Genomic DNA, 26,771 nt, shown 5'->3' with positions numbered 1-26,771 from the left:
CTTTTCCAGTGGGAGGAAATGTTTCATGCGCAGTAGATGCCGTCCTTGGAGACTATTTTCAAAGCCATGTTCAGGTGCAATTTTCTTGCCCAGAGCCCAGGTGTCCCTCCATCTGTGTGTGTTAGGTGCTGGGTGTGCAGGATTCTGGGGACCAAAGCTGCTCCCACAGACCCTCCCAGCCACCTGCTCTGGGGCAGCTTGGAGAATCCAGCAGGAAAACCAAGGGCCAGCCTTTCCAGCAAGCCCAGCCCTAGAGATGTGCACGGGGCCTTTGGAAGATTCCAGAATCTGCCCTTCAAAGCATCTTTTCAGAAGGTCTAGCCCAGTACTGAGTGAGTGCTCACGCTTATTCTCGGACTGCTGGCTACTAACTCCGGAGATGAGAGCTTAGTATGTGTGTCCTGGTACAGGACAGATGACTGTCTTTTCTCACGGCACCACCAGTGCCTGAAGAGCCAGGTCACGCATGCAGGCCCACTCAGCCCAGCCGACTCCCATGGAATCCCGTGACACTCTCAGCAAAGGGAGGAAAACCTGAAAATGTCCCAGTAGAATCCTCTTCTGCCGAGTGGAGATCTACCACAGCTATCCTTCCTGGGGCCTAACCCCCCTCAAGAAGCCAGAGGCAAAGAACTCATCCTTTTTTTGGGATAAGTTTACTGCCTGCAGATTTTTAACCCAAACAGGCCAACACTAAATAGGTCAGCGCTAAAGCTGGCTGATTCTGCAGAGGTGCGAGAGGTTTCCTGGGACAAGCGGGAGAGATGGGGGCCTGGCGGGGGCCTCACTCGACAGAGAAGACACAGAATGGGGACTCACAGGGCTCAGAGGCTGCCCATACCTTTAACAGGAAGGAGGCTGGCCTGCTGGGCTGTGGGAGCTGAGGCCAGCAAGGGTACTGAAAATCCCAGGGAAGGGTTATGCTGAGGGGCTGGGGACTCCTTAAGTAGCCACTGTAATAATTAAGGCAACAGGGCTGATTTTTTTTTAAAAGTGTCATTTCACTGGAGGACACGTGCATGGCTGGAAAGCTCCGACAACTGCCAGGTTCTGCACTGATTTTGGCCTCCCAGGCGGGCTGGGAGAAGTGGCCCTGCGGACAGAGATTCTCATGGTGGAGAATCCAGACAATGGGGCTCATGGCGAGGGAAGGAAGGGTCGAGCAAGTCTGCGACGCTGCAGGAGTGGCCGTCGACAGCCCCCAGTCCAGGGGACATTTCAAATAACTGCACTCCCCTCTGTCTGACTCAGGTGGACCCCCTCTCTTGCAGAATGATGTAATGCCCCCTTTTGCCATTTATTTGCTGCTTTCTTTTCCATTAGAGCAGATGTCCTGGAAGGGGAGAATTTTCTATCAGAACAATGAGCTATCAGTTAAATAAGTGAATAGTTTTAAGTGCCCACAATGGTATCTGTCACGTAGCAAAAAGTGTTAAGTAAAAGAAATAAGCAGTAACTATAAATTGGCCTGTTGATTCCAAACACTAGAAGTAGATTCTCAGCTTTTAAAATCCAGTTTCAGAAAATCATTAATGCCTTGGTAAAACCAAGGTGAAAGTCCTTATTAGCAGTCAAGAAGGATTCTTACTTGGGTATTCTAATTATGAATTAAAGATTTATTAGGACACACAGGCATGCTGGTAACAAAGCCTTTACAAAGAATGCAGCCCAGTCTCCGCGGAGATAAGGCAGAGTATGTTCCTATCTCCCCTCCAAACCTTGAGTCAGTTAATTGAACACCAGTGTGACATCTCAGAAGTGACACGGATCCTTCCTGCCTTGTGTATGCAGAGCAAGGAACCAGTCATTCGTCTTCGTAAACCAAGGCACTTAATCCCACGGCGAATGCCAAGTTCTACCATTTACATTGATTTCTACATTAAAACAGAAGGGCTTTGTTACCGTTTAATGGTGACCATTATCCCCTAAAAACATTAGGAATAAAGAGCCTGGAGTTGGATCATTCTGGAACATATGCATCCCATGCCATGAACCGCTGGGGAAAAACCCAATCACATGACGTTACTCTCGCCACGGAAGAGGTGAGGCTCAATGATCCTCAAAACAGTCCCATGGGCCTGAGGACCCTGAGGCACCCAGGACAGTGTTCACCCCAGACCACGGGCATAACTGCCCTTGGCTTCTCAGCAGCTTTCAACACTTGGCCGCACAGTAGCGTGCACTGGCATGCCCGTGCTGATGCTCAAGAAAATGGCCTCTCAGCTTGGCCAGGCCTGTTGGCATGGACCGACCCCTCCCTCTCTTGCCTCGCCCCCCATAGGCCCTCCTGTCATGCCAGACCAGTTCAGCAACGCTCAGCAAACACTACGTGGGAACAACGGTGTGCCGGGCCACAAAGCAGGAGTGGGTTAAGCGACCAGATGAGACATAAACAGCATGTATGTGGTGGGGTGGCCAGAGGAGGGCCAAGGTCTCCAGGACAGTGGACGTGGAAGGAACACAGCCTGTGGCGTCCCTGTCACAGAGGAGCCTACGTGAAGGACAGGGCCTCCACAGGCGGCAGTGATGGGAGGGATGAGCAGAGACGGTTGTGCAGGGGGGCGGGAGGTGAGGATGTGCTAGGAGCAGTGGGTGGCCAGCCGGAGAGCCATGGAGCTGGCCAGTAGAGTCGTGGGCCGGGCGACTATCGTGTTGCAGAGCCCCTGAGCCCTGCAGTTCGGGGAAAGTGGTGGACACGAGCCGGGGCAGGAGGCCCAGCGGTGTTGCCCTGGGACAGGGACACAGTGTTGGGTGTCTGCTCCTCCCAGGCCGGCACCTGCTTCAGCTAGGACTGGACCCAGAGAGTCACCGGATTAGGGCTCACCTCCTTCGTCCCTGGGGCTTTTGGAGGGTCTCCAAAACACACCCCCTTAGTAAGAAGAGCATTTTTCAGAACTTAGAGACATCAGCAAACTAAAGCAAAGAGCCGGGCTGGGACGCAGTGGCGGATATGACCCGAGAGGCAGGGAGCGCCTTCCCTCCAGCTGCCCTGCTCCGCCGCCCGCCGGGAGCCTCCACCCTGGCCCTGGAGACTCTGCGGGGGGCAGAAGCAGCAGTGGGAAGACACGTCTGTTGAGTGTTGCCGGGACGGGGGGCCCATCTGGAGCCCAGCAGACGCCGGCATCTTGCGCGTGTTGTCTCTGAGTATCTCATACCTCGTTGTGCCGAGTCCGTATCAGGGGGATCATTCGACTCACTTTTACCGATGGACGGGGGGTGACACAAGAGCGAGTGTCTGCAGCTGGGTGGCCGGGGGGAGGGGGGAGAGGATGGGAGGCACAAGCAAGGAGGACTGCCCTGCCAGAACCCCTCTGGCCCTCCTGCCCTTCTCACTCCAAAAGTTCCCCCAAATCTTTGCTTCCATCAAGGCTGAACCCCCACTGAAAGGCAAACACGTCTACAACCAGTGTCATCTCAGGTCTGGGTCCACACGCTGCCCAGGGAAGCGCTCCCAGGGGGTGGGCCAGCTCTGAGAGAGGGCGCTCGGAGAAGGAGGCGGCCCCCTGAGAGGAGGGGGAGACACAGACTCAGGGAAGGTGCCAGCTGCAGCAGCCCGCCTCCCCTCCCGTTAGCATCACCACAGACGGTCTCCCTGGATTTGTCTCCAGACGGTTCGTTTTGTGTCCTGTTCGAGTTGTCTCAAGTCCTCTGGTGGAGGGGGCGAGAGAGGCAGGCCATCTCAAACAAGCACAGACACACACGTACAAGGCGCCTGCGGTCCCACGAGTGGCCTGCACGCTGCGCGCCAACCAGCGTCACCACGGAGCACACACCCACGAAATGCTCCTCTCTCGGGAGGCAAGGGTGAGGCCAACAAACAAAAAGTAAATGGGCTTCAGTTGGAGTGACCTTTTTCTACTTACGGGAACAAATATATTCTGCGAGCTTTTCTGCATTTCCACAGTTCGCTCCTTCTGTATCCAGGCCAATTTTATTCACTGGAAAACAACAAAAGAAATGTGCTTTCATTTGGCTATTTAAGACCTGTGTTCCTGGTTGTTTGCTAAAGTGCAAATACAGTCACGTGCTTTACAAATCACAAGGAACGTCTCCTCCTTAAGGCCGGTACAGGACGGCAGGCACTGCGTTGGATGTTAGGGTGCTGGGCCCTGGGCCCACCCTTCCTAGACGTGTGGCTTTGGGTCACGCACCGATTTCTCTGAGCCCCGCTGAGCTCATCTACATGAGGGCAAGACGCCACCGTAGGGGACTGCTTTAAGGATTACAGGAGATGATGAGAGCAAACTGCTGGCCATCTCGGGGGAGCTGGCGAAAGACGGTTTTCCTACAGCCAGAGCGGAGGTGGTGAGCATTCAGGATTGACCACTTCTCACAAGGCACAAGAGAGCCTTCGTTCTGTCCGGGGCTAGCCTGCATCCAGAAGGGTGTTGAGGACAGACGTGGCCAGACTGAAATGGAAGGGAGGACAGGAGACACTCCACGGGAACCTGCCAACAGAGACCCCAGCACCAGGACCACGGGTCACCTGGGGGGAGGGGCAGAGCAGCTGCTCGGAGAGACTCCCATCACGAAGTGAGGCAGGAGCAGCCCCCCCAGGACCACTGCACTCTTCCACACAGGACACACCAGCCCCTCTGCAGAGGACCTGGGGGAGGAAGGGCCACAAGCCCCGCGCCGTCTGCGCTCACGACCCGTTCACGGGGTGTGGCACCTCCCTGACGGAGGAGGAGCCGCGGGCATTCCATTTAGGGTTCACGGGAGACCGGCAGCTTTCACAGAAACCCCATCAGCTTTTCCCTCGCAGGTCCTGTCAAGTGTCCTGAGCCCAAGAGACAAAAGTCACATGCAGCTGTGAACTTTGTTCTGGAACAAAGCCCTTGCTTACACGGCGCGGCCAGCGCAGGCCAGGCCACCCCTCCTCTGATTGAACTGGGAAGACTTCCCGGGAACGGAGCTGGGACGTATGGACTGCAGTGATGCTGGTAGTTCAGGTCGCGGTCATCCGCATCGCTCCTGCGTTAACTAGACTCTCACGGCCTCGTGTTCCGAGCGAGCACTGGCGCGTTATTTCATCCTCGCACGACCCTGGGACGAGCAAGGCCCGGAGCCGCCCAGCGCCTGTCAGCTCTGTCTGCGAGCGCAGGGACTGGGCCCTGTGGCCCGCCTGCGGCCCGCAGAGCTCTCAGTAGAGATGAGGGGAATGGATGTGTGCTGGAAGGTCTCGACCCCTGTGGCGGCGAGGCTGGCTCTGCTCTAAGTGGGTGCAAGCATTTCAGGCAGCCCTCGGGCCCAGGCGAGCCCGCCCTCGGGGCCTCCCCAGGCCATGGTGACAGGGGAACGTCAAGGGACTCACAGCTGCGTGAAACAAACCAATCTGATCCCAGACAAACCTGCATCATGTTCTTTACATTTAAGACGTTAAGGCGAGGACTGGCATGGTGGATCCAGTCGGGGGGCTCGTGTGAACCTGGGGTGAGCTCCCCTGCTGGCAGATGCCCATGCTTGAAGGCACCGTGTCGTTGTCTGAAGGTGAGACAAAATTCTTAGTGCAGGTCCCTGGATGGCTCAGTCGGTGAAGCCTCTGCCTTTGGCTCAGGTCATGATCCCAAGATCCTGGGATCAAGTCCCGCACCGGGCTCCCTGCTCAGCGGGGAGCCTGCTTCTCCGTCTCCCTGCTGTTTCCCCTGCTTGTGCCCTCCCTCTCTCTCTCTCTCTTTCTGACAAATAAATAAAATCTTTAAAAAAAATGCTTAGTGCAAAAGCAAATCAGTAAGAATCAACAAATGGGATGTGAAGACATATTGACAAGGTTATAGATAGAAATGCTCTCAGTATTCTCCCAGAATTAATGGGAAAACAAAGCACTGAAAAATACTAAAACAAATAGATACGGTTTGGGGCACCTGAGTGGCTCAGCTGGTTGGGCATCCAGCTCTTGGTTTTGGCTCCTGGGTCCTGGGATCAAACCCTGGGCACTCTCAGTGGGGAGCCTGCTTGAGGATTCTCTCCCTCCGCCCCTCCCTCCACTCGCTCGCTCTCGTGCTCTCTAAAATAAATTAAGTCTTGATGGACTTCGACGTCAAGACCACTTGCTTGGGACCTGCAGCTTCCGGGGGAGCCAGAGGAGCTGTCATGCTCAGGCTGCCCAGAGGGCTCCTGTAAACCGGCTCCCAGTGATCGTGGCGCTCACAGCACTGGGACATCCCCTCCCCCTGAGTGCAGCCTGGACTGACTCAATTCAAACAAAAAGAAGATGGCAGGAGTGACGGGATGTCACTCCCAAGGTTACATTATGAAAAGACTGGCTTCTGGCCTGGATGCTCTCTTTCGCTGGCTCTTGGATTGTCTTGCAATAGGTGAATCCTGCTGCCGTGTCATAAGGTAGCCCTTAGAGAGGGCCGCGGGAGGGCTGGGAAGTGGAGCCACGTGCGTGATCCTAGAGGCAGAACCCCCCCACGTCAAGCCTTGACATATCTGCAGCCTGGTAAGAGACCCCGAGCCAGACGGACCCAACTCAGCCATTCCCACATTTCAGACTCACAGAAACTGTGAGAAATTAAACGCTTATTGTTTCTAGCCACTAAGTTTTGGCGCAATTTGTTACGCAGCGAAAGATGACTAACACATGGGCCTGGTCTCCTCCGGCTGTTGGTGTTCAACTTCCTCTAACTCTCCAGGCTCTTGCTGAGACCCCGGATGAACGCAAGCGTCCAGCAGTCCACGACAGAGAGCTCCTCTGGGGCATCATGTCTGGGAAGCGGAACTAAGATAGAAGGTTCCAAAGTTGGGTGACTGACTTTCATGTTAAGATAGAATGTGGTTTCTCCTAAGAGATTTTTTTCTTTTTTTTTTTTTAAAGTAATCTCTACTTTGGGGGGGGGGGCCGGCGGAGCCAGCCAGGTGCGCCTCTCCCAAATTTTTTTAAAGCTGCAAAATCCCTAATTTCATCTCTCCTTTGATCATGTGCTTCCAGGCTTTAGAACATGTCCTTTTCCTTCACAGCAGAACAAACAGGGAGCAGGCTGGGGCAGCAGGTCCCATGGGACCAGGCTCTGCTGTCTGTGGCACAGGGGGTGCTGGCCCACGCGAGTCGGCTCAGTCTCAGGCTTCTCATCCCACATCACCACTTTTGTTCCCAGGTTTTCCTCTCATTTGACAGAACAATGAGATGCCGAACATGCAGCGGGGCCCCTGAGGGCAGACTGCAGGTAGCATGAGAATCAGAGCAGGACAATTTACAAACACACGGTATTTGACAGCTGAAGTGTTGATGGGTAAGGAGGAAGTTGCCTCTAGAATTTTCTTTCCTCTTCTACTTCACAAAAAAAGAAACAGTGAAAGAAGGTGCAAGCAAATTCTTAACTGATTTGGGGGGATGGGAGAGTGGGGGCGGTTTCCTTGGCAACAAAGGCCTGGTTCCCTCTTCACTGATCTGCAGAGCTCCAAGGTGCGTTGAAAAGCGATGCACGGCTCTTAGTCAGGCAACTCGTAGCTGGTGAACTCCTTGACGTCATTTTGTTCCCTGGAAAGAGGGCTTTTCATACTTAAACTACTTTCACTCACACTGGGGCGCCTGGGTGGCTCAGTCGGTGAAGTGTCTGCCTTCGGCTCAGGTCATGAACCCGGTCCTGGGATGGAGTCCTGTGTCAGGCTCTCCGCTCAGCAGGGAGCCTGCTTCTCCCTCTGCCTCTGCCTCTCCCCCTGCTTGTGAGCTCTCTCAAATAAATAAGTACAATCTTAAAAAAAAAAAAAAACCCTACTTTCACTCATACTGCATCTTCCCCCGATATTTTAAAATTCATTTGGACAAACAACTGTTTTGAAACAAAACTGCACATTGATTGACTCACAATTGCTAAGCACTGTTTCATGCTTAATTTTTATGTTCATTTGTAAGGTTGATTTTTAATGATTCACTGTTTACCTTTGTGCTTTAAAAATAACATACAAATTCAAGACTGGAAAACGTAGAAAATATTAAGAAAATTGTAAAAACAACTATAATACCACCATCTGCAGATAAGTACCTTTCATAGGGTTATTTCCTTTCAGGTTTTGTTCTTGTTGCAGTAAAAACACATACCATAAAATTTACCTTTTTAACTATTTTTAAGTGTATAACTCAGTGGCATTCGGTACAATCACCAGTATCCACTTCCAGAACTTTTTCATCATCCCATCCAAAATTCTACACCAGATTAAATCAGAACTTCCCATCGCCCCCAACCATAGACCCTGCACACCTCTCCCATACCTCAGTCTCTGAGTCTGGCTGCTCTGGGAGCCTCGGGTAAGTGGAATTACACAGTATTCATCTCTTTGCATCTGGCTCATTTCACTTTGTGTAATGTGTTCAAGATTCTTCCATGTTGTAGCCTGTGTCAGAATTTCCCTGCCTCTTATGTTGCATGATACTGTATTGCATGTGTATACATTCTACTGATCCATTTATCTGTCCATGGGTATTTAGGTGGTTTCCACCTTTTGCCTATTGTGACTGATGCTGTTATGAACACTACATACTCCAACAAGTATCTCTGTGACCCCTGCTCCTCTCAGGGTCCTTTGGGGGTAAGGAGGGCTCTCTATCTAGTACAGTGCCTATATTTTTAAATTAATTTGAAATTGTATCATATATCTATATTGCATCCTTTTTTAAAAAAGATTTGAGAGAGAGAGAGAGAGAGAGCACGCACACATGGGAGCAGTGGCAGGGGGAGGGGGAGAAGGAGAGAAGCTGACTCCCCACTGATCACGGAGTCCTACGAGGGGCTTGATACCACAACCCTGAGACCACAACCCAAGCCGAAATCAAGAGTCAGACGCCCAACCGACTGAGCAACACAGGCGCCCCCATCCTGCTTTTTTTTCTTAATGTTACGTTGTATCTTTCTGATGCTATAAATTATAGAATCTTCAAAATCATTTAAACAGACCACCTAGCCTCTCCCGTCCCCCTTTTCCTTTTGAACATTTCAGACCAAAGGCCCTTAGGTGGGGCAGAGTAACATGAACGTCTTTATGGGGGAGTGGCCAGTGTTGGGTGTCAGAAACCACATGGACTGAAGAGGGCATCTCTGTGGGGGCAGAGCCAGGGGAGACTGGCTCCTTATAGGGGCATTGACCAAATAAGTAAATGTATTACCTGGGAGCCAGGTTTCTCCCCACCGGAGATGGGAGTCACAAATACAGAAATGAAAGCTCTAGAGAAACTCTGTTGTGTTGAACTCTAACTAGAGGTGGTGGAATGAACCCATGGTTTTCAAACACGTAGATACAAATAGAGATGTGCGTGTGTGCGTGTGTGTGTGAGTGTGTGTGTGTGTATTCCCTGTGTCTGTGTACTGAAAAGGGCCATGAGCAGTGAAGTCCAAGGGCAATGAACACGCTGAGCACGCACATCATGGCTCCTCAATACCCCTCTCCACTAAAAGGAACCAGGCCTTCTTAAGGCAAATGACTGATTTCAGGGCTGGGATAGGGAAAGGACAGGACAAACCTACAACATCTTTTTGTACCAGAAAAGAAGGACGTACTCAAAGAATGATGGAGCCACGTCAAAGGACACAGAAGTCACCTTAGAGGGGTTACCACTGGCCACAGCAGGGATAATTTGGGCAATAAAATAAATAGACTTGGTAATGGATTGTACCCTATTAAGTAAAAGAGGAAACTATGAATCCATACTGATGTAAATAAATAATTGAATAAATTGAAAGTGTGATGAACACATTATCAGGGGCACCTGACTGGCTCAGTAGGTAGAGCACATGACTCTTGATCTGGGGGATTATAAATTCAAGCCCCACACTGGGTGTAGAGATTACTTAAAAAAATAAAATCTAAAAAAAAATAAAAAAAGATCTGTTATCATATAGTCTTAAAGTACCTCCCCATAAAGTACTTATTAATTTCAAGGAGGAAAAACAATCGCTTCACTGTGAAGCCTCATATCACCTAAATCAAGGGATTATAAGGAACATTATCAATAATAGGGCAAATCAGAATGATGCCCTGCTGGGTAAGAGGCAAGGGGAAAAGCAGCATCGCTTGTGATATTCCTGCCAGGCGTATATAACATGAAGCAGTGTAATCAGGGAAAAAATCAGACACACCTAAATTGGGGGACCATCTACAAAACAACTGGCCTGTACTCTGAAAGTGTCGAGGTCACAAAGCCAAAGACAGACGCAGGCCCCTTTCCAGCCTTCAGGAAACGAGACAGGACAACTAGATTCAAGGCGGGATTCTGAACTCAATCCTTTTGCTACAGTAGACATTATTGAGAATTAAGAGCTACTAATATGCATGTTAATTTCTTGAATTTGATAGTTGCGGCTGTACAGAAAAATGTGCTTGTTCGTAGGGAACCTACATTCAACTATTTAGGGGTGATGGGACATCACGTTGGCAACTTACTCTCCAGGGGTCCAGGAAAGATTGAGTTCTTTGTATTATAACTCTAAGTTTTCTGCAAATTTCCTTCACGATAAGAAGTATGTAAAAGAAGCAACTATATAATCGTCATATAGATGTACCATAATTTATTTCACTATTCCCCTATTGGGGGCTTTCCTTTTTCCATGATTATAAATAATGCTATGATATACATTCTCATATAAAAACTACTTCTTTTCTCCTATTTTGGATTATTACCTTTGGCTAGATTATCAGGAAAGGGATTAGTGGGCCAAAGGGTACAAAGCTTGTAATAGAGCTTTATTTTTTATTTTTCTATTTTTTAAAGATTTTATTTATTTATTTATTTTAAGTAATCTCTTTGCCGAACGTAGGGCTTGAACTCACAACCCTGAGATCAGAGTTGCATGCTCTACTGACCGGAGCCAGCCAGGCACCAATGCGATAGAACTTTTGCATATATACTAGGTCATAGTAGAGACTACAGGAGAGAAGAAACCAGTTTTTCATTCCCCAGTGACTTAACCTTTTTTTTTTTAAAGAACACTGTAGTTTAAAATATTTTTTTGCTTATTAAATTTACAAATAATTAGTTAAGCATATAATGCTGTTGCTAAGGGTACAGTGAAAGCTGTCTCTCTCGCTCTCAAATAAATAAATAAATCTTTAAAAAAAAGGCAACTTTACCTTTCTTATCACTTAGCAAATACCAAAGGTTTTAGGAGCTCTGTCCCAGGAACAGGGACGAAGACAAACACGTATTTCTTATGATAAATCATAACATCACAGTCATGTTTTGGCGTCTTATCTTTACCTCGATTGCTTACCTAGAGAAGCAGTAGCCTTGCCGACCACGTACACTGACTTGGCATTCCATTTTTCTCTCAGAGAATGTTTCCAGGCTGTAAAACATGAAATTACACGTGAGCTGCGGACACCACAGTGGCCATCTGGACTGTTGTCCAAAGCTCCTTGTTCATCCTACGACACTTGTGAACAAGGCAGACTATTAATAACCACGTATAAAGAACAGCATCTCAAACTAAAATTCCGTTTTTATTCTGTTCATATTCGGCAGGCAAATTTTTAAAAGTCACTTCATAAATGTTTCAACATGCCTTGCTTAGAATATTAACTCTTTTCCACAGTTGGTACTAGAAGCATTTTTAGTGTGTATCAGAAAACAAACATAACTTGAAGAATGAATTTGCAGGGTGACATTAGCGTTTAAAAATCCAGACTTTAATTTATTAAAAATTTTATTTTTTTTTTTAGTAATCTCTATACCCAGCATGGGGCTCAAACTCATGACCCCAAGATTAGGAGTTGCACGCTCAGGGCACCTGGGTGGCTCGGTCGGTTAAGTGTCCGACTCTTGGTTTTGGCTCGGGTCATGATCTCGGGGTCGTGGGGTCGAGCCCCGCATGGGCCTCCATGGGCAGTCTGCTTGCGATTTTCTGTCTCCCTCTCCCTCTGCCCCTTAGTGTCTAATAAAGCAATACAACTGGTTTTATTTGGGACCTAAATCTGAAAGCAGTCAAGAAACTATAATCGCAGATGTATCCATTAAATCAAAGTAAAGATCATAACTTTCAGGTTCATGAGGAAACACAATTTATTTAATAGAGAACATTACCATCTTAGGACAAAAACAAACACCTTTAAATGTGGATGAAAGAAATACAAAGAGAAAACAGGGTGCATAAAAATATAATAGGGCCACCGGGTGCTCAATACTTTTTGAGAAGATAAGGAAACATGAATTCTTCCTTCCTAAAATCCGATTTGGAGCATAACTCTCCCTTACATTTAAGTGTTACGCTACCCTTTACACTCCCGTGGGACATTCCCTTTTATTTATTTATTTATTTACTTGTTTTTAAAGATTTTTATTTTTTTAAGTAATCTCTACACCCAACGTAATGAGGACCACAGCACGAGTGCCTCTGGGCAGCAGTCCAGGAATAAATGAGATAACGAATGTAAAGTATTTAACAGATTCTGGTGTACATTAGGCACCCCATAAATGTTAGCTACGAAGCTATCTGATTGAAACACTAAGGTGGTTGTTCAGTCTGAAGCCTGGGCTCTGTCCCTGTGTGTTGATGGCGAGCGAAGCAGGTAGGAAGAAGGGGCTGAGAGATGGTCATGTCATTAAGTGCCTGGCACGGCACTGGCCACTTTTTCCCACGTGGTTGGATTTTCTCATCATCCCTTTGAGGAAAGAGACTGACACCAATATATTCTGAGGAGAGAGATGACCACCCGGCAGGTGAACCCCACGGGGTCTGGGGGTTTGGGGGGCCACCCTGTCTCCTGTTTCCCAAGGCAGTACCTGTGACATGACACCACCAGGTGCCCACTCCCGTCAGAGAGCACCTGTCATTCTGTGGGACATTAAGAGTCAGCTTATAAGGAGAAGGGTCATTTTCTGCTTCCTCCAAAGGTTACACAAACTAAAGTAACTTGGTACATAAACAGTTTTTTGAGCTAAAAGTCATTGAGATGTTTCAAACCTGAAAAATCTACTTCTGGAATCTGGTATCCCCAGTGGGAAGAATCAGAGTAAAGAAAGTCCAGTGGAAGTCACAACAGAGGCCCCTCACCTTCCGTTTTACTGTCTTTCTCCAAACACAGCTCCACGGCTTCCACTGCTCTGGGGCTGGTAAAAATGAGTCCCCCATAGCCTTCAGGATGAGACAGCTGTGCACCAAACAGCAACAAAGACATTTTACATGATGGCCAAGTTCAACATTTCCCCGATTTCCAAATGCTTCACAAAACTAATTCCTTCCATCCATCCGTCCATTTATCCATCCATCTGTCCATCCACTCTTCCACTCAACACCTACTGGGAGTTTACTGTATGCCTGGAACTATTCTAGGCCTTTTGGGATATGCAGGTGAATTCACTATTCGTGGCATTTCCCTCAAGCAGCTCCCAGTCAAGGGGAGAGCCAGGAAAGAGCACTGTAGGGTGGGAGTTGTAGCAGGAGCAGAACGGGCCACCCGACCCAGTCTGGGCTTGGGTGGGGCACAGGTAGGAGGGCAGACTAGACCTGCACCTGTAATAAAACTGGCATCTTCAAGGGGTGCCTGGGTGGTTCAGTCGGGTTAAGCGGCCAGCTCTTGATTTTGGCTTAGGTCATGATCCCAGGGTCCTGGGATCGAGCCTGAAGTCGGGCTCTGCGCTCAGAAGGGAGTCTGCTTGGAGGTTCTCTCTGTCCCTCTGCCCGCCCCCCGCCTTCGTGTTTTCTCTCTCTAGGGTAAATAAATACATCTTTTCAAAGAACACTGGAATCTTCCAGGGGCGATATCCATGTAGAAACCTTGATTTTCAAAGCTAGTAATAGTGATAAAATCTACCGAACATTGCTGTTTTTATATATTGTGTCCCTCTCTCTGTGAAAGTTCCCTGGGAAGTGGGTGGGGTTCTTGTCATCTCAGATGGAAGACTCGGGCTTGGAGAGGCAGAAGAACTGGCCCACGATGAATGGCAGGGCCAGGACTCGAGCATGCACCTTGTGCCCCAACTCCCTGCAGCATAGGGAGCTAGACGAAGGGTCCAGAAGAGCCCTCAGGGGGCACGCTGTCTGGCAGTGACAGGACAGGCTTCTGTGGAGACTCTACTACCTGTGTGGCCACGAGGTCCAAGAAGTGATCTCGAGTGATGAGACCCCGGTGCCTTTCAAGGCTGCTTCTGGAAGGGCATGCTGGTCTGGGTCCTTCTTACCTCATTTCCCGGCACACAGCCCAGCGCACAGGGGCGTGACAGATGCCGGATCAGTGTCCGTCGGGTACATTACTGAATGAATCATGCAATATTGGGCCCAAATCGAAGGAAAACACAGGCTTTCCATGAAGAGCAGGAGGGGTACCTGGCACTGAGGCGTGGGGACCGGGAGCAGAGCTGGGCACCCTAGTCCATGAAACCAGCCTGGCTCTTCCCCCCATGTCTATAAAGGAGCTCCAGGGGAGACACCCCGATGGCGCTCCCCTCCTGGGACTGGGTGCACACTGGTGAGGGCTGCCTGAGCACTGAAGCTTTGATCTGAATCATCTGGAAGACTTTACTGAGATTGTGTCCGGCGAGATCAATCCCGGTTACACCTGGCAGCAGACCTGACGCTGTGGGGGAGCAACGCTCCTACTTGCTGGAGATCTCGGCTCCGTGGCCCAACCTGGGGCCTATCGCCAAAGTAACACCTGTGCAGTGTGTGGTCAGGGCGGCCGGGTAAACGGGAGGACGAACAGAAAGGGCCCGCATGGCTGAGAGCCCTCTCTGCAATCCGCTCTTCCGGGGAGGGGGGCCCTCAGACCCCACCTCCAGGTCAGGGGGGCTTTCTGGAGAAGCTGGTGGAAGCCCAGGGACAGTCTCATCGCCGCGTCCACTGGAGCCAGGTGAGGCTGAGCTGCCCTTGTCTTCAAGTTTGGTAGTAAAATGAGGGGGCAGTGAAGAAATCCTTCTAGCTTGGGTTGGCAAGGATTCTACAAAGACTCAGAAATAACGGTACTCAGACACTGACCTTACCTTCTCAGAAAAACTGGGAAGAGACAAAAACTCAAATGATAAAACAGGGATCAGAGTGGCTTCAAGTCCGTATAATCCTAATTCCTGCAAATACAAGAATATAGTTCTGGATTGGCCAGGGTTGTTTGGAAAATAAGGAAAGGGTCACAGTGACAACTTTTACTCTGTGTCAACGCCTCAGAGGGTTCGCGGACCCCCCACCCCCTACCCCCTTAGGTTCCGTAGTAAGACAGTGTTATGCTGGGTGGGACCAGGAGCCTCAGGCACTTACCCTGATGTATGGATCTTGGCCACAGTCGTCCTCCTTAGCGTCTTTCAGTAAAAGAACCTTCATTATCTCCTGGCAGTCCTTACAGGGCCCTGTGACAGAGCAGGGAAACGAAATGGATGGATCTTAATTAGATCTCAAGGACTCTTCCTAAGCAATGTCGGATGGGACAGGAGCATGGGAAGAAGGTAATCAACTGCTCGCTGCGGTGACCAACCTATCCCTCGCCCACAATGACTTAGCATTAATGGGCTTGTTCCTTCTGAAGACCCTGTCACTGATAAGGCCAAGGGACAGCATGGTGGCACCTGATATCACTTGGAAAGGCAGATGAAAGCCATTAGGGAAAGCCAGTCTCCTGGCCACACATTTAAGGCTTCTAAAGAGGAGTGATACAAATTTGGGGTTGTATCATTAACAAGTAGACAAATTATTTTAAGGAAATAAAGAACTCCTTCCATCTCAAGATATATGTACTAAGTAGCTCATAAGCTCTTTAGGAAATAATTACATTGACCCTTCTACTTCTCAAATGATGTTTTATAAATGGTGTCAAACATGAGATCTCTCAAAAGTTTTCTAACGACCTGGAAAAGAATTTGTTGGTATGTTTCAAAAGCCTCGTATACTTCATGCTTTTTCTTCCTATAATTTCACTTCTAAGAATAAATACTAATACTCCTGAGGGAATACTCATAAATGTATGCAAAGACTAACATAAAAATGTTCATCCTGGATCTTGGTATTCTTTTTTTTTTTTTAATCGAGGTGTATTTGACATACAGCACTGTGTAAGTTTCAGCTGTTCAGCTGATATTTCTGTACTGCAGTATGACTACTACAGTAGTGGCTTAGCTAACCTCGACCATGCCTCCTCACAATTATTTCTTTTTTGTGGTGAGAACAATTAAGATCAACTCTCCTAGGAACTTGGAAGTTTGTACTAGAGTACTGTTGACTGTATTCACTATGTTGTGTGTTAGGTCTCCAAGACTTACTCCTCTTCTAATTGCAAGATTGTATCCTGGTATTTATAGTGGGAAACAAAGTAAATGTCCAACAGTGAGAGAACAGTAGTTATACGAAATCATTAAAATATTAATAACTTAATTACATGGATTTAATCACAAAATGTGAAGTCAAAAAAGTAGGATGCACGAATAGTATGATTTTGTAAATATAATAAATGCATATATATGAAAGAATATGCATCAGAATACCACTAATAATTATTTCTGGGTGGCAGGTTAGGGTGATTATTTTCTTCTTTACCTCCTTCTGTATTATCCACATTTCTTTTTTTTTATAATAAATTCTTTTGTATCAAGGGGGGAGGAATTTAATATTACCACCCCAAAAGCTTCAAAATAAATGTTGCTAGAGACCTGTAGGATAAACTCTGCCTGAAACATGGATTACTATCCTGTAAGTAGCATTAGGCCCACCAGCTAGTTACTTACTAAATATTATACAGTGGGTAATAATAGTCAAAAGGCGTGTATTGTTTGGAGCAGAAATGTGTTAACTCTGGGAGCCATTACTTGTGAGTTATTACTGAATAGGTTTCTGGAACATTATAATATCTATGGGACGTCTTAGGAAAATTTGGCTCAAAATGAATTGCTTTGTATCTAAGCAACCAAGCCTGGGTAAACAAATAATCATCATGAAATCAAGTTCTAATTACTGCTGCTGTCGAGCTGTAAGCTAGAGAGACAGGGGATTTGGGGACATGCGCAGTATTGTTCCTATCATTTCCTGAAGTTACTTGGAATGTGTCTCATGCAGAAATTAGGAACCAGCCTTTCTGAGATGGGCACGTGCAGGTGTCAACCCGGTGAGGCTCGAGTCCCCATTTATTCAAAAATGCTAACGTAGGTGATGCTGCGAAAGTATTTTGGAGAGAGGATAAAGTCTATAATCGGGTGGCTTTTCGCAGGGAGATTATCCTAGATAATCTGGGTGGGCCTCTTCTGGTCGGTGGCTTTCAGAGTAGAGCCGAGGTTCTGAGGAAGAAATTCCAGCTGTGGACACAGCTTCCTTTGCTGCCCGGGCCAGCCTACCCTTCTCGGCGGAGGGCACTCAGCTTGCACTCAGGGTCTCAGACTTGCCCGGCAGCCCCCGCAGTGGCACGAGGCAGTGCCTTGCAGCAGGTCCTAATCTATACCCCCCATCGGCTCTGTTTCTCTGATTGAAGCCTGGCTGATCCTGACAGCCCCTTCTGGGGCTCCAGGAATCTGTATGGCACTGAGTGGCAGGTAAAACTTAGCATTTTCTGTTAACACATACATGTTTCCAGGCCCACAAAACAAGCAACGATTGGGAAGATTAACAGGTGGAAGCATGATGCCGTTGGAAGCAGTCAGTCCTGGGCTGCAGACCTCAGCCCCACCACGTCCCTGCCATGGCTTGAGGCTCTGGGACGCGTATCCCCAAGATTTCAAAGGATACATTAGTGGTGCTTTCAAATCCCGGAAGCTAATCTCTCCCAAATGTTTCTATACTGTTCTCAGGCAGTGACACCTGGAATCTGCCTCAGAGAGATTAGGTCTGCATTTTGTGTTGGGGGCGGGGTACAAGTTCAAGTCCTACCAAGTGCTAGGAGGTGATGTGGGAGAGATAACTGGTGGATGCTGATAGCTGGTTGCCAGTCCGGGGCCACCTCTCTGAGAAGGTGGCATCTTAGTTGAGATCTGAATGACAACAGCAGCGAGGAGAAATGTTCAAATGTCAGGAAGGGTCTGGGTGCGTTCCCAGGAGAGAAGGATACCCATGGTTCCACTGGGAAGGACAGGTGGACTTGGACACCATGAGAAATGGGAATCCACGACAGGTGTAAGCAGGACTGGCAGCGATGGATGAGGATGGCCACCCAGTAGAGCGGGCAGTGGAGCCATTAGGAAGGTGCTGAATCGGGGATTCGTACTGAAGACAGAGTTAACAGGACACAGTGGTGTAATTTAGGGTGAAACCATCTGTCCACAGCCTGACGGTTGGGACTAGGTGCAAATGTCTTTCTTCTTCGAATCCCACCTAAATTTTGGGTTTGTTCAGTGTAATCCTGTCAGTGAGTTAACAAGTATTTCTAGACAGTTACTACATCCTAGGCACCGGGGATGATATGATTCCTGCCTCGTATTTACGGGAGGGTAAAATAGACACTCTACAAATAAGTAAAAATGATGACAGAGTCGGTGTGATAAGTGCTATTAAAACAAGTCAGGATGCTCTGGAAGCATAACTGGCAAGTCTTACCTGGACTGGGAGTGTGGCAGAGGTTGCCAGGTGTCCCCAAATGCCCACCCTTCCTTTCTCACTCACAGAAATGGAATCCCTCGTTAGTAACAGGGCATACTCTTGCCCAAAATAAAAGCGTGCTCCTGGATGTGGCCAGGGGACTAGCTTCTGGCCTACAGGATGGAAGCGGGAGTGGTTTGTGGGTCCCGCCCCGCGAGGGAAGTGCCATGCCCCTACTCTTTCCCCCCTGCCTTCCTGCTGGCTGGGATGTGGATGGGAATATTCTGGACCTTTCCTTGGTCTGTGAGAAGCTGCAGTAATGCCACTGTCTAAACCCCTGTGATTGGAGAAAGCCATCTGGACGGAAGTCAGGGATTCCAGGCACAGAAGTCATTCCTCACTCAGAGGGCAGCGGCCTGATGCCATCCACATCTGTGCCTTTAGAAACACATGTCCCTTGGCTGTGCCATGAGCCAGTCCTCTCCTGGGAGTATTTCCTCTGCTAAGGGCAGTGTCTCTCACCTAGTCCCTGGCCCTTTGCTGCAAACCCTTTGGCTCTGCAGAACCTGTTGGGACTTCCCCTCCCACCCCCCCACCCCCATCACCCGCAGGCCCTTCTCTGAGCCCTTGGATTCTGCTCTGAGCTGAATGTGCTACTAGTATGGTGAATGGTTCCTGTCACTTGGGGGGAATCAATTCTCAAAACATTATCAACTTTAAATCTTCAATTACTAAGAAAATTAGTAATGTGTGAGCAAGACTATCTTTGTGCACTTATCAGGTGATTTCTTTCTCCCTGAACGTGATGACATGGGATTCTGGCAGGGCAAAGACTCACCAGCAATGGTTCCTCTTAATTTTGCATCCGAGGTGCTTTGAGCAATGGCAGAGAAGGAATAGGGTAGATATCTGATTTTTATTTGTCAAGTCCAGCAGCACATCTTATGGAATCTCTTTACAGTTATTATCCGGAAGCCATCAATTTTATTGCCTAAGACAACCACAGAGTAGAACCCAGAGGAAACATTTTCTCTATTTGCAGTGGGTAGATGGGTTTTGCTTTCAAGTATTTGCATTATTAAACTAAGCCCTTCGTACCAGAGTGGTACTTTTTATCTTCATGCCTCTGTCTTCCCAAACACTGGGCTGTGCGAAGTGTACGAGAGGCAGCGCAGTGGGGGGTCAGGGGCACACTCTTCAGAGCCCCACTGCCTGAGTGGGGACCCCACCCAGCTCTGCCACTGACCGGTCCTGGGACTTTGGGGGAGTTTTGTCCTCTAGGTCTGTTTTCTCACCTATTGAAACAGGACAAACCTTGGAGAGTAATGCAAGTAAAGCATTAGATCAGTCTCTGGTGCATAGTAAGCACTCAGGAACTGTGCTAGCTGTCATTGTGTCCTTTGAGTCACTCAGCGGCCCTATGACTCGCTAGGGCAGAGGTTATTCCCACTTACCAGGGAGAAAAGAAGAGGACACCGTGCACAATAAAGCCAGTAACAGATCCCTTGACCTTCAGTCCTGTGCTGGTTCCGTGACACCACACTTCCCTCCTGTTACCCCAAAGAGAAAAGGGCAAGCAGAAATGAGAACAGGAGAAATAAATCTATAAACAAGAAGCTTTCCATTGCTGTTAAGATCAGATTCAATCTCCCCGATACAAGCTGCGAAAGCCCAGCACGTTCCAGCCCCACGTCTCCGCTCTCCCCGGTCCACTCCAGCCGCCCCAGACTTCTCTGCATCCCTCAAGCTTGCCCCGCTCAGAGCTTCTAGTGCGAACTCCTACTCAGCCCGCAGAGCTGGTGTAGACATCACTTCCTCAGGGACAGTTAGGACGTGGGTTTGGCGGCGCTCAGAGATCCAAAGGAACAATGGTTGAAACGGGATAGAACTTTTCTTCTGATGGAAAAGTCCTGGCTGACTGGTGGCCCTGTCACACAAAGGGGACGTACTCCTTCTGCCTTGTTCTTCCACCATCCCCAGGGAGGAGAGGAGCTCAGAGCTGGGCACCAGACCACACAGGCTGTTCAGGCCATGAGAAGGACTTCGCTGTTTATCCTGAATGACAGGTGACGCCACTGGGGAATGAGCACAGGGTTATGTGCTCTGCCTTACAGTCCAGTAAGGTCACCTGCAGGTGTGAGGAGAAAAGACTCAAACTAGAAAGGAGAAGAACTGGGAGGCTCTTAGGACAGACTAGGTGAGGGGCGCCTGTGTGGCTCAGTCCGTTAAGCATCTGACTCTTGATTTTGGCTCAGCTCATGATCTCAGGGTTGTGAAATCAAGTCCCGGGTTGGGCTCTGCACCGAGTGTGGAGCCTGCTTAAGATTCTCTCTCTCCCTCTGCACACCTCGCCCCCCCACTTGTGTGCTCTCTCTTTTAAAAATAAATAAATAAAATTTTAAAAAGAACAGTCTTGGTGAAAGCTGGTACAGGTTTGGACTAGGCTGGCAAAGTGGGGAGGAGCGTACTTGGATGTGTTCTGAAGGTGGAGCCGATAGCATTTGCTTGGGCTGGACACAGGGTAGAGGAAAGGGGAGTCAGGTTTAGAACCTGAACAACGGGGCGAGTGGGAGCACTGTCAGGAGATGGGGAATGGATGGGGACAAAGATTCACTTGGGACATATGATGTTTGAAGACGCCTATTCCCCACCAAGGTGCCCCAGCGCATTTGTGCACTGTGAATGGCTTACAGGCATGCCTGCAGGCTTGATCCTCTCAGCCCCTGGGGCAGCTGGTAGGGTCCAGGTCCCCCAGAACCACTGGGCCACTCCTCCCACACCCACGCTGGCCAAGGCTCGCTGTCTTCACCTGTAAACTGCACACCTCATCTATTTACCATAATGTGCTGTATGAATATTAGCATTTACTTGGTATGCTATAATGTTAAAAAAGTTGAAGAGTACTGGCATTTGATGTCCAAATGAAGAAACTGGGTAGGCAATTTGGGCTCAGCAGGGAGTCAGGTCAGAAGACAAAGATTTGGGAGCTGTCAGTGTATAGAAAGTATTTGAAGTCAGAGGACCTGGTGAGACCACAGTGAGAAAAGGAGGAGGCCCAGGACGGAGCCCTACAGCACCCACGCAATGCCAGAGCAAGTCTGGGCAGAGGGCCGGGAGACCCTAGCGAAGGAGAAGGAACAGAGACTGGAGTGAGTCTTACTCACGCCATAACAGAAGTCCACAGACTGGGGCTCCCACAGTAGACGTTTATTTTCTCACAGTTCTGGGGGCTGAAGTCCAAGATCAAGGCGCCATCATGGTTGGTTCCTGCTAAGAGCTCTCTTCCTGGCTTCCAGACTACTGTCTTCTTGCTGTGTGCTCACGTGGCCTCTCCTCTGTGTTTGCGCAGAGACCTCCCGTGTCTTCCTCTTCTTCTAAGGACACCAGACCTAAAGGACTAGGGCTCCACCTAATGGGTATACTGGTAGGGCTTGACCTTGCAATGACCTCATTTAATCTTTATGACCTCTTTTTTCTCCTTTTACCTTTTTTTTTTTTTTTGAGTAGGCGCCACACCCAACATGAGGCTTGAACTCATGACCCTGAGATTAAAAGTCACATGCTCTACCAACTGAGCCAGCGAGGCACCACTCTTCATTACCTCTTCAAAGGCTCTATATCCAAAGAAAGTTCACATCGGGGATTAGGGCTTCAGCATATGAATTTGTGGGGGGGGGGCACAATTCAGCCCATAACAGGGTAAGTTACAGAATGAAGTGGGGGTAAAGATGTAGGTACAAGATGTGAAAATAACTCCGTTTTGCTATGAAGAGGAGAAATGAGGCCATAACTGGCAAGGAAGGTAGTGGAGTCAAGAGAGGTTCCAGAAGTACCTCCCCACTCCCCAGTACACACATACGGGAGATACCAGAGCCAAGGCAGGCACTGAGAGGTGAGTTCTGGATGATCAGCAAGTCAAAGAATGCCATGCAGTGCACTTGGGGAGCAACTGAGCAAGGTCCTTTGGCATGACTTACTCTTGAAGCTCCAGGTGTACCTTGCTCTGCCTTGCCCACCTTGCAGGAGCTCCTGAATTTTAGCAACAAGGAGAACTAAGAAAGCACCAGCTGGCCTTCTAGGCCAGAAAGTTAGCTCTCAATTAGGCAGTAAGGGTTTCCACAATCCTTTCATTGACCCTAGAAACACAGTCTTCCTTGTGATGCTGGGTACTGGGTGCTGGGCAATGGACAAATAGCATTCAGCACCCACTCTCAAGATGCTCCAAGACTGGCTGGGGGGAGACTGACAACCACGGAGCTGTGAGCTAAGCGTTGAGACAGAGTGCAAACTGCCACGATTCAGAAGAAAGGCTGTAAAAGTCTGCATCTGGGCCTGGGGCTCTTCTGATTCAGAATGCATATTCTGCTATGGGACATGATTCAGGGTGACATGTGCACATCCCAGCTGCTATGGAGACAAGGTCTGGCAAGATTAATAAATGAGTTCAGCAGCTGATTTATGACAGATTGGTTGAAGATGAGGAATGCAGCTGAGATGTTTTTGTTGACTAGAACCCAGAGTATTCTAGGGATTGGGGCAGGCAAGAGGGTTCTCAAAAAGTGAACAACCCCCTTCTCAGCAATGTGGCTTTGTCCAATGTTCACCTCCACCCACAACTCCTTTAGTTGTTCCCAACAAGAAGTTCAAATACAATCATCCCACCACTTGCTATGAAGAGCAAGCAGTGAAATGGCAGACTCCTGCACTTGGCCTGTTATGGACTGAATCCTAAATGTATGTGTTGAAGTCCTAAGCCGCAGTCCCTCAGAATGTGACCTTATTTGGAAACAGGGTCTTTGCAGATGTAGTCAAGTTAAAATGAGGTCACTACGGTGGGCCCTAATCAGTATGACTGGCGTCCTTATAAAAAGGGGAAATGTGGACACACACACACACACACACACACACTCAGGGAAAACATGTGAAGATGGAGGCAGAGATCCGGGCGATGTGTTAACAAGCCAAGGGACAGCACAGATGGCCAGCGAACCACCAGAAGCTGGGGGAGAGGCACGGAACGGATTTCCCCTCACAGCCCTCAGAAGGAACCACCTTACTGACATCTTGATCCTGGAATTCTAGCCCGCGAGACAATCGATTTCTGCTGTGAACAGCACCCAGTTTGCGGCACTTGGATCTGGCGGCCTGGGGAACTAATACAGCCTCATTCCAGCAGAACCCCCCAAGCATGGTGTAAACAGATCTAACCCTGCATTTCTCCGGGACCACGTTGAAAGATCCCTGCCTGAAGAAACTCCTGTTACCTGCCTCGCAGCAAGAATGGGAGGAAACCAGGAACAGGAGACAGGCAGGGGTACGGAAGATTGTACATGGGCCACTTTGGACTCCGGGAAGAGGTGTGGTGGAGGGGAAGAAGCCGGCACGACAGGGCAGAGACCTGTGTTCTGGTCTAGACTGCTCTTCTCTTGTCTCAGTCCCTGCAATTGTGAAATAGGCTGGTCCTCTGCACTCCTGGCTGTTTTGAGGGACTTTCTTCTGCATAGTAGATCCTCAGTAAATATCTGCTTACGCTGAGGGAAAACACCACTTTAGATGTACCCAGCACCTCTGGAACAGGGGAAATGACTTGAAGCCCACTTCACTGGGAAGTTAGAGCCAGGCCTCAAACTCACACTTGCCAGCTATGTCCTGTTGCTCTCCCAGCAGTAACAACAGCTGCCCTTTTAGGGAGCGCTTACTCTGTGTTATTTACGGGGCTAAGCATTTTACATGGCAGGATCTCAATCCTCATTTAAACCAGCAAGGGTAGGTATTATTATTCTTATTTCACAGAAGTGGAAACCAAAACTCCGAAGGGTTGAACAACGTGCCCAAGGTCACACAGCACAGTGAGTGGCAGGGGTGGGATTTAATCCCGGTCTGAAGCCCGTGCCCATGCCCTAAGCACTCCCACCACTTCTCAGCTCCTATAAAATACTCTATGCTACTTCACACTCTGACCATTCGCTCGACACTGGGAGCTAGTCTGAGGACACAAAGTAGGGCTTTTCCACCCCCCCGATCTCTTATCAAAGCAATACCTGCTCCCTGGAAAATCTGCAAACTACAACAAAGTAGAGTTCTTTAAAAAACAGTAAACACAGAATTACCATATGATCCAACAGTTCCACTTCTGGGTATACACACCCAAAAATTTAAAAGCAGAGACTTAAACAAGTATTTGTACATCCAAGTTCACAGCAGTGTTATTCATAATAGTCAAAAGGTGGAAGCGACGCAAGTGTCCACCAATGGACGAATGGATAGATAAAATGTGATATATAAGTCAACGGAATATCATTCAGCCTTAAAAAGTAAATTCTGACACATGCTACAACATGGATGAAACTTGAGAACTTTCTGCTAAGTGAAATAAGCAATCACAGAACAAATATTATAGGATTCCCCTAGAGTAGTCAAATTCATAGAGACAGAGACCAGAATTATAGTTTCCAGGGCCTGGGCTAGGGGGAAATGGGGAGTTACTGTTTAATGGATAGAGTTTTAGTTTTGCAAGATGATGAAGATCTGGGGACGGGTGATGGTGATCGTTGCACAACAAAGTGAACATACTTGATGCCACTAAACTGTATACTTAGAAAGGATTAAAATGGTAAATTTTGTTATGTATATTTTACTGCAAGAAAGTATAAAGAAACAGAAAAAATTATCCATGATGTCTAAGTGCGACTCTGTTGATAAGTTGGCACTGTGCCTTTGAGTCTTTTTTCTAATTTTAGCCTTGTGATAGATTTTTTTCCCTTTTTTTTTTTTACAGCTTCCTGTCTTGTACATTACAGGAAGATGTTTTTACATAGTTGTGGGACCCAAAGGGGTCATTTTAAGCTACCCCATCAGTTGTGAATCCCTGATATGCATGTCTATCAATATCCAGGCTGTGGCCTGGTAGCGGAGAATTTCAGGAAGGATGGAACCCGCAGAACACAATCATGGGGGTTCCGGGGACCCTTACATTACCCTGACTCCATTTTCTGCTGCTGTAGAATCACTGAGAAGAGGTTATCTATCACGCTTCTGCTTAAACCTCTGGGCAGCAGCCACCTCACTACAAGGGGCAGCTCCTTCCATTTTTAGAATCAGAGGTATCCAACCCACTTTTCTCATTTTACAGAGGAAAAAAAAGTTAAACCATAGACGACCTCCTCAGATAGCTGATGTCTTTCTTTAATTAAGGACTTTCTTTCCAAATAGTCTTTACAATGAATGGCTGCATACTGGTAGCCCGTGGGATAAACCTGACTGGGGACTGAATTTGATTTGGCACAGGTGTTAAAAATCAGGATCGATCCTGTGGAACTCCAGGTTCTCCTGAAATGTAACGATCTGACGGCACTGGGCCAGCAAGTCCCCTTGGCCACAACTGGCCGCAGCAGCAGAGTATACACTCTCTGACTGACCACAGTCCCCTCCACTCTATTCTCTCAAAGTACGCTCTGCTCTGTAGTTCAGATTTCCCCAATGGACCTGAAGCATTTAAAGTTAATATCTATCTTAAAAGAAACTTTCCGGTCAAGAAATGACCTTAAAGAGCGTCGGTTGGGGGCAGGGCTTCGGATGAGATTCATTCAACCGCTGACCAGGCCATGCCACCGACGGTGCCGGGGGGCCTGAGCCCGGCCGTGCAGGCACCTGCGCGGGCCCGGGGACCTTCCATTCGGGGTCGATCGGTGCCCCCGGGCCACGGCCCCCGACCAGACCAGCAGCGGCCTCGGGGTTCCGCTCCCCACTCGTCATATTCTGGCTAGCGCCGCAGGCCGGCGTTGCGCGTCCGCGAGCCTCGGTGTCATCGTCTGCACCGTGGACGGCGACACCTACCTCGCCGGGCTGCAGAGGCCCGAAAGGCTAGGCGCTGGCCGGGTGCCCAGCACTCGGAGGTCGCCCTGTCGGGGGCAGTATCTCGCGGTGCCAACAAGCCTGAGGTGCAGCGACCCGAGACAGGAGTTGGGTGGGCGGCCCCCTCACCACGTGGCCTCTGCTGCCATGGAAACAGCCAGCGCGTGGCCGCACGCCACGAGCACTGGAGCCCGGGGTCCCCGGGGTCCCCGGGGCCGGAGTCGCTCACAGGTGGAGCTCGCGCATGCGCACAGACGCCCAGGTCCGGGGAGGGCGGGCCGAGATGGGTCGAACTACTGAGCGCAGGGGAGAGGGAGCGTTGGAGGGAGTGAGGGAGGATGGAGAAGGGGAAGAAAATGCAAAAACAGGACCTCAGAGTTGACTTGACTGTAGGGATCACGGCCCTGGAATCCATCAGCGGCCTGGGATTGATGCCGACTCAGCGCCGAGGATGTCCACCGTCCCTCACCCACCTCGGTTTGTGTGGGTGGGTCCGGAAGG

At 49.0% G+C, this 26,771-nt stretch overlaps 1 protein-coding gene and 1 non-coding gene across 9 annotated transcripts in view; both read right to left on the bottom strand.

Annotated features, from left to right (window-relative positions):
* The window catches only part of UROS (uroporphyrinogen III synthase), a 33,673-nt gene extending 6,908 nt beyond the window's left edge, over nucleotides 1–26,765 (bottom strand). The window contains exons 1-8 of one of the 8 annotated variants that reach the window (XM_040623973.1): nucleotides 26,253–26,551; nucleotides 19,871–19,966; nucleotides 19,255–19,407; nucleotides 15,183–15,271; nucleotides 14,912–14,995; nucleotides 12,987–13,083; nucleotides 11,208–11,282; nucleotides 3,864–3,938 (exon numbers count right to left, since the gene is read on the bottom strand). In XM_040623973.1, the coding sequence (XP_040479907.1) occupies nucleotides 3,864–3,938; nucleotides 11,208–11,282; nucleotides 12,987–13,083; nucleotides 14,912–14,995; nucleotides 15,183–15,245 (394 nt within the window). In that variant the 5' untranslated portion in view covers nucleotides 15,246–15,271; nucleotides 19,255–19,407; nucleotides 19,871–19,966; nucleotides 26,253–26,551. Of the gene's footprint in view, nucleotides 1–1,602; nucleotides 1,875–3,863; nucleotides 3,939–11,207; nucleotides 11,283–12,986; nucleotides 13,084–14,911; nucleotides 14,996–15,182; nucleotides 15,272–19,254; nucleotides 19,408–19,870; nucleotides 19,967–21,580; nucleotides 21,773–26,252; nucleotides 26,561–26,641 lie in introns of those variants that run through there. The other 7 variants (XM_040623975.1, XM_040623979.1, XM_040623976.1 and 4 more) reach the window with 7 other exon arrangements.
* On the bottom strand, nucleotides 21,930–22,002 carry TRNAK-UUU. The gene has a single exon. It is a non-coding gene; the product is annotated as a tRNA-Lys (tRNA).
* Nucleotides 26,766–26,771: the final 6 nt, after the last annotated feature.

Source organism: Ursus maritimus, unplaced genomic scaffold, assembly GCF_017311325.1.
Source record: "Ursus maritimus isolate PB19 unplaced genomic scaffold, ASM1731132v1 scaffold_7, whole genome shotgun sequence".
NCBI classification, from domain to species: domain Eukaryota; kingdom Metazoa; phylum Chordata; class Mammalia; order Carnivora; family Ursidae; genus Ursus; species Ursus maritimus.
This window is presented reverse-complemented; position numbering and strand designations above follow the sequence as displayed.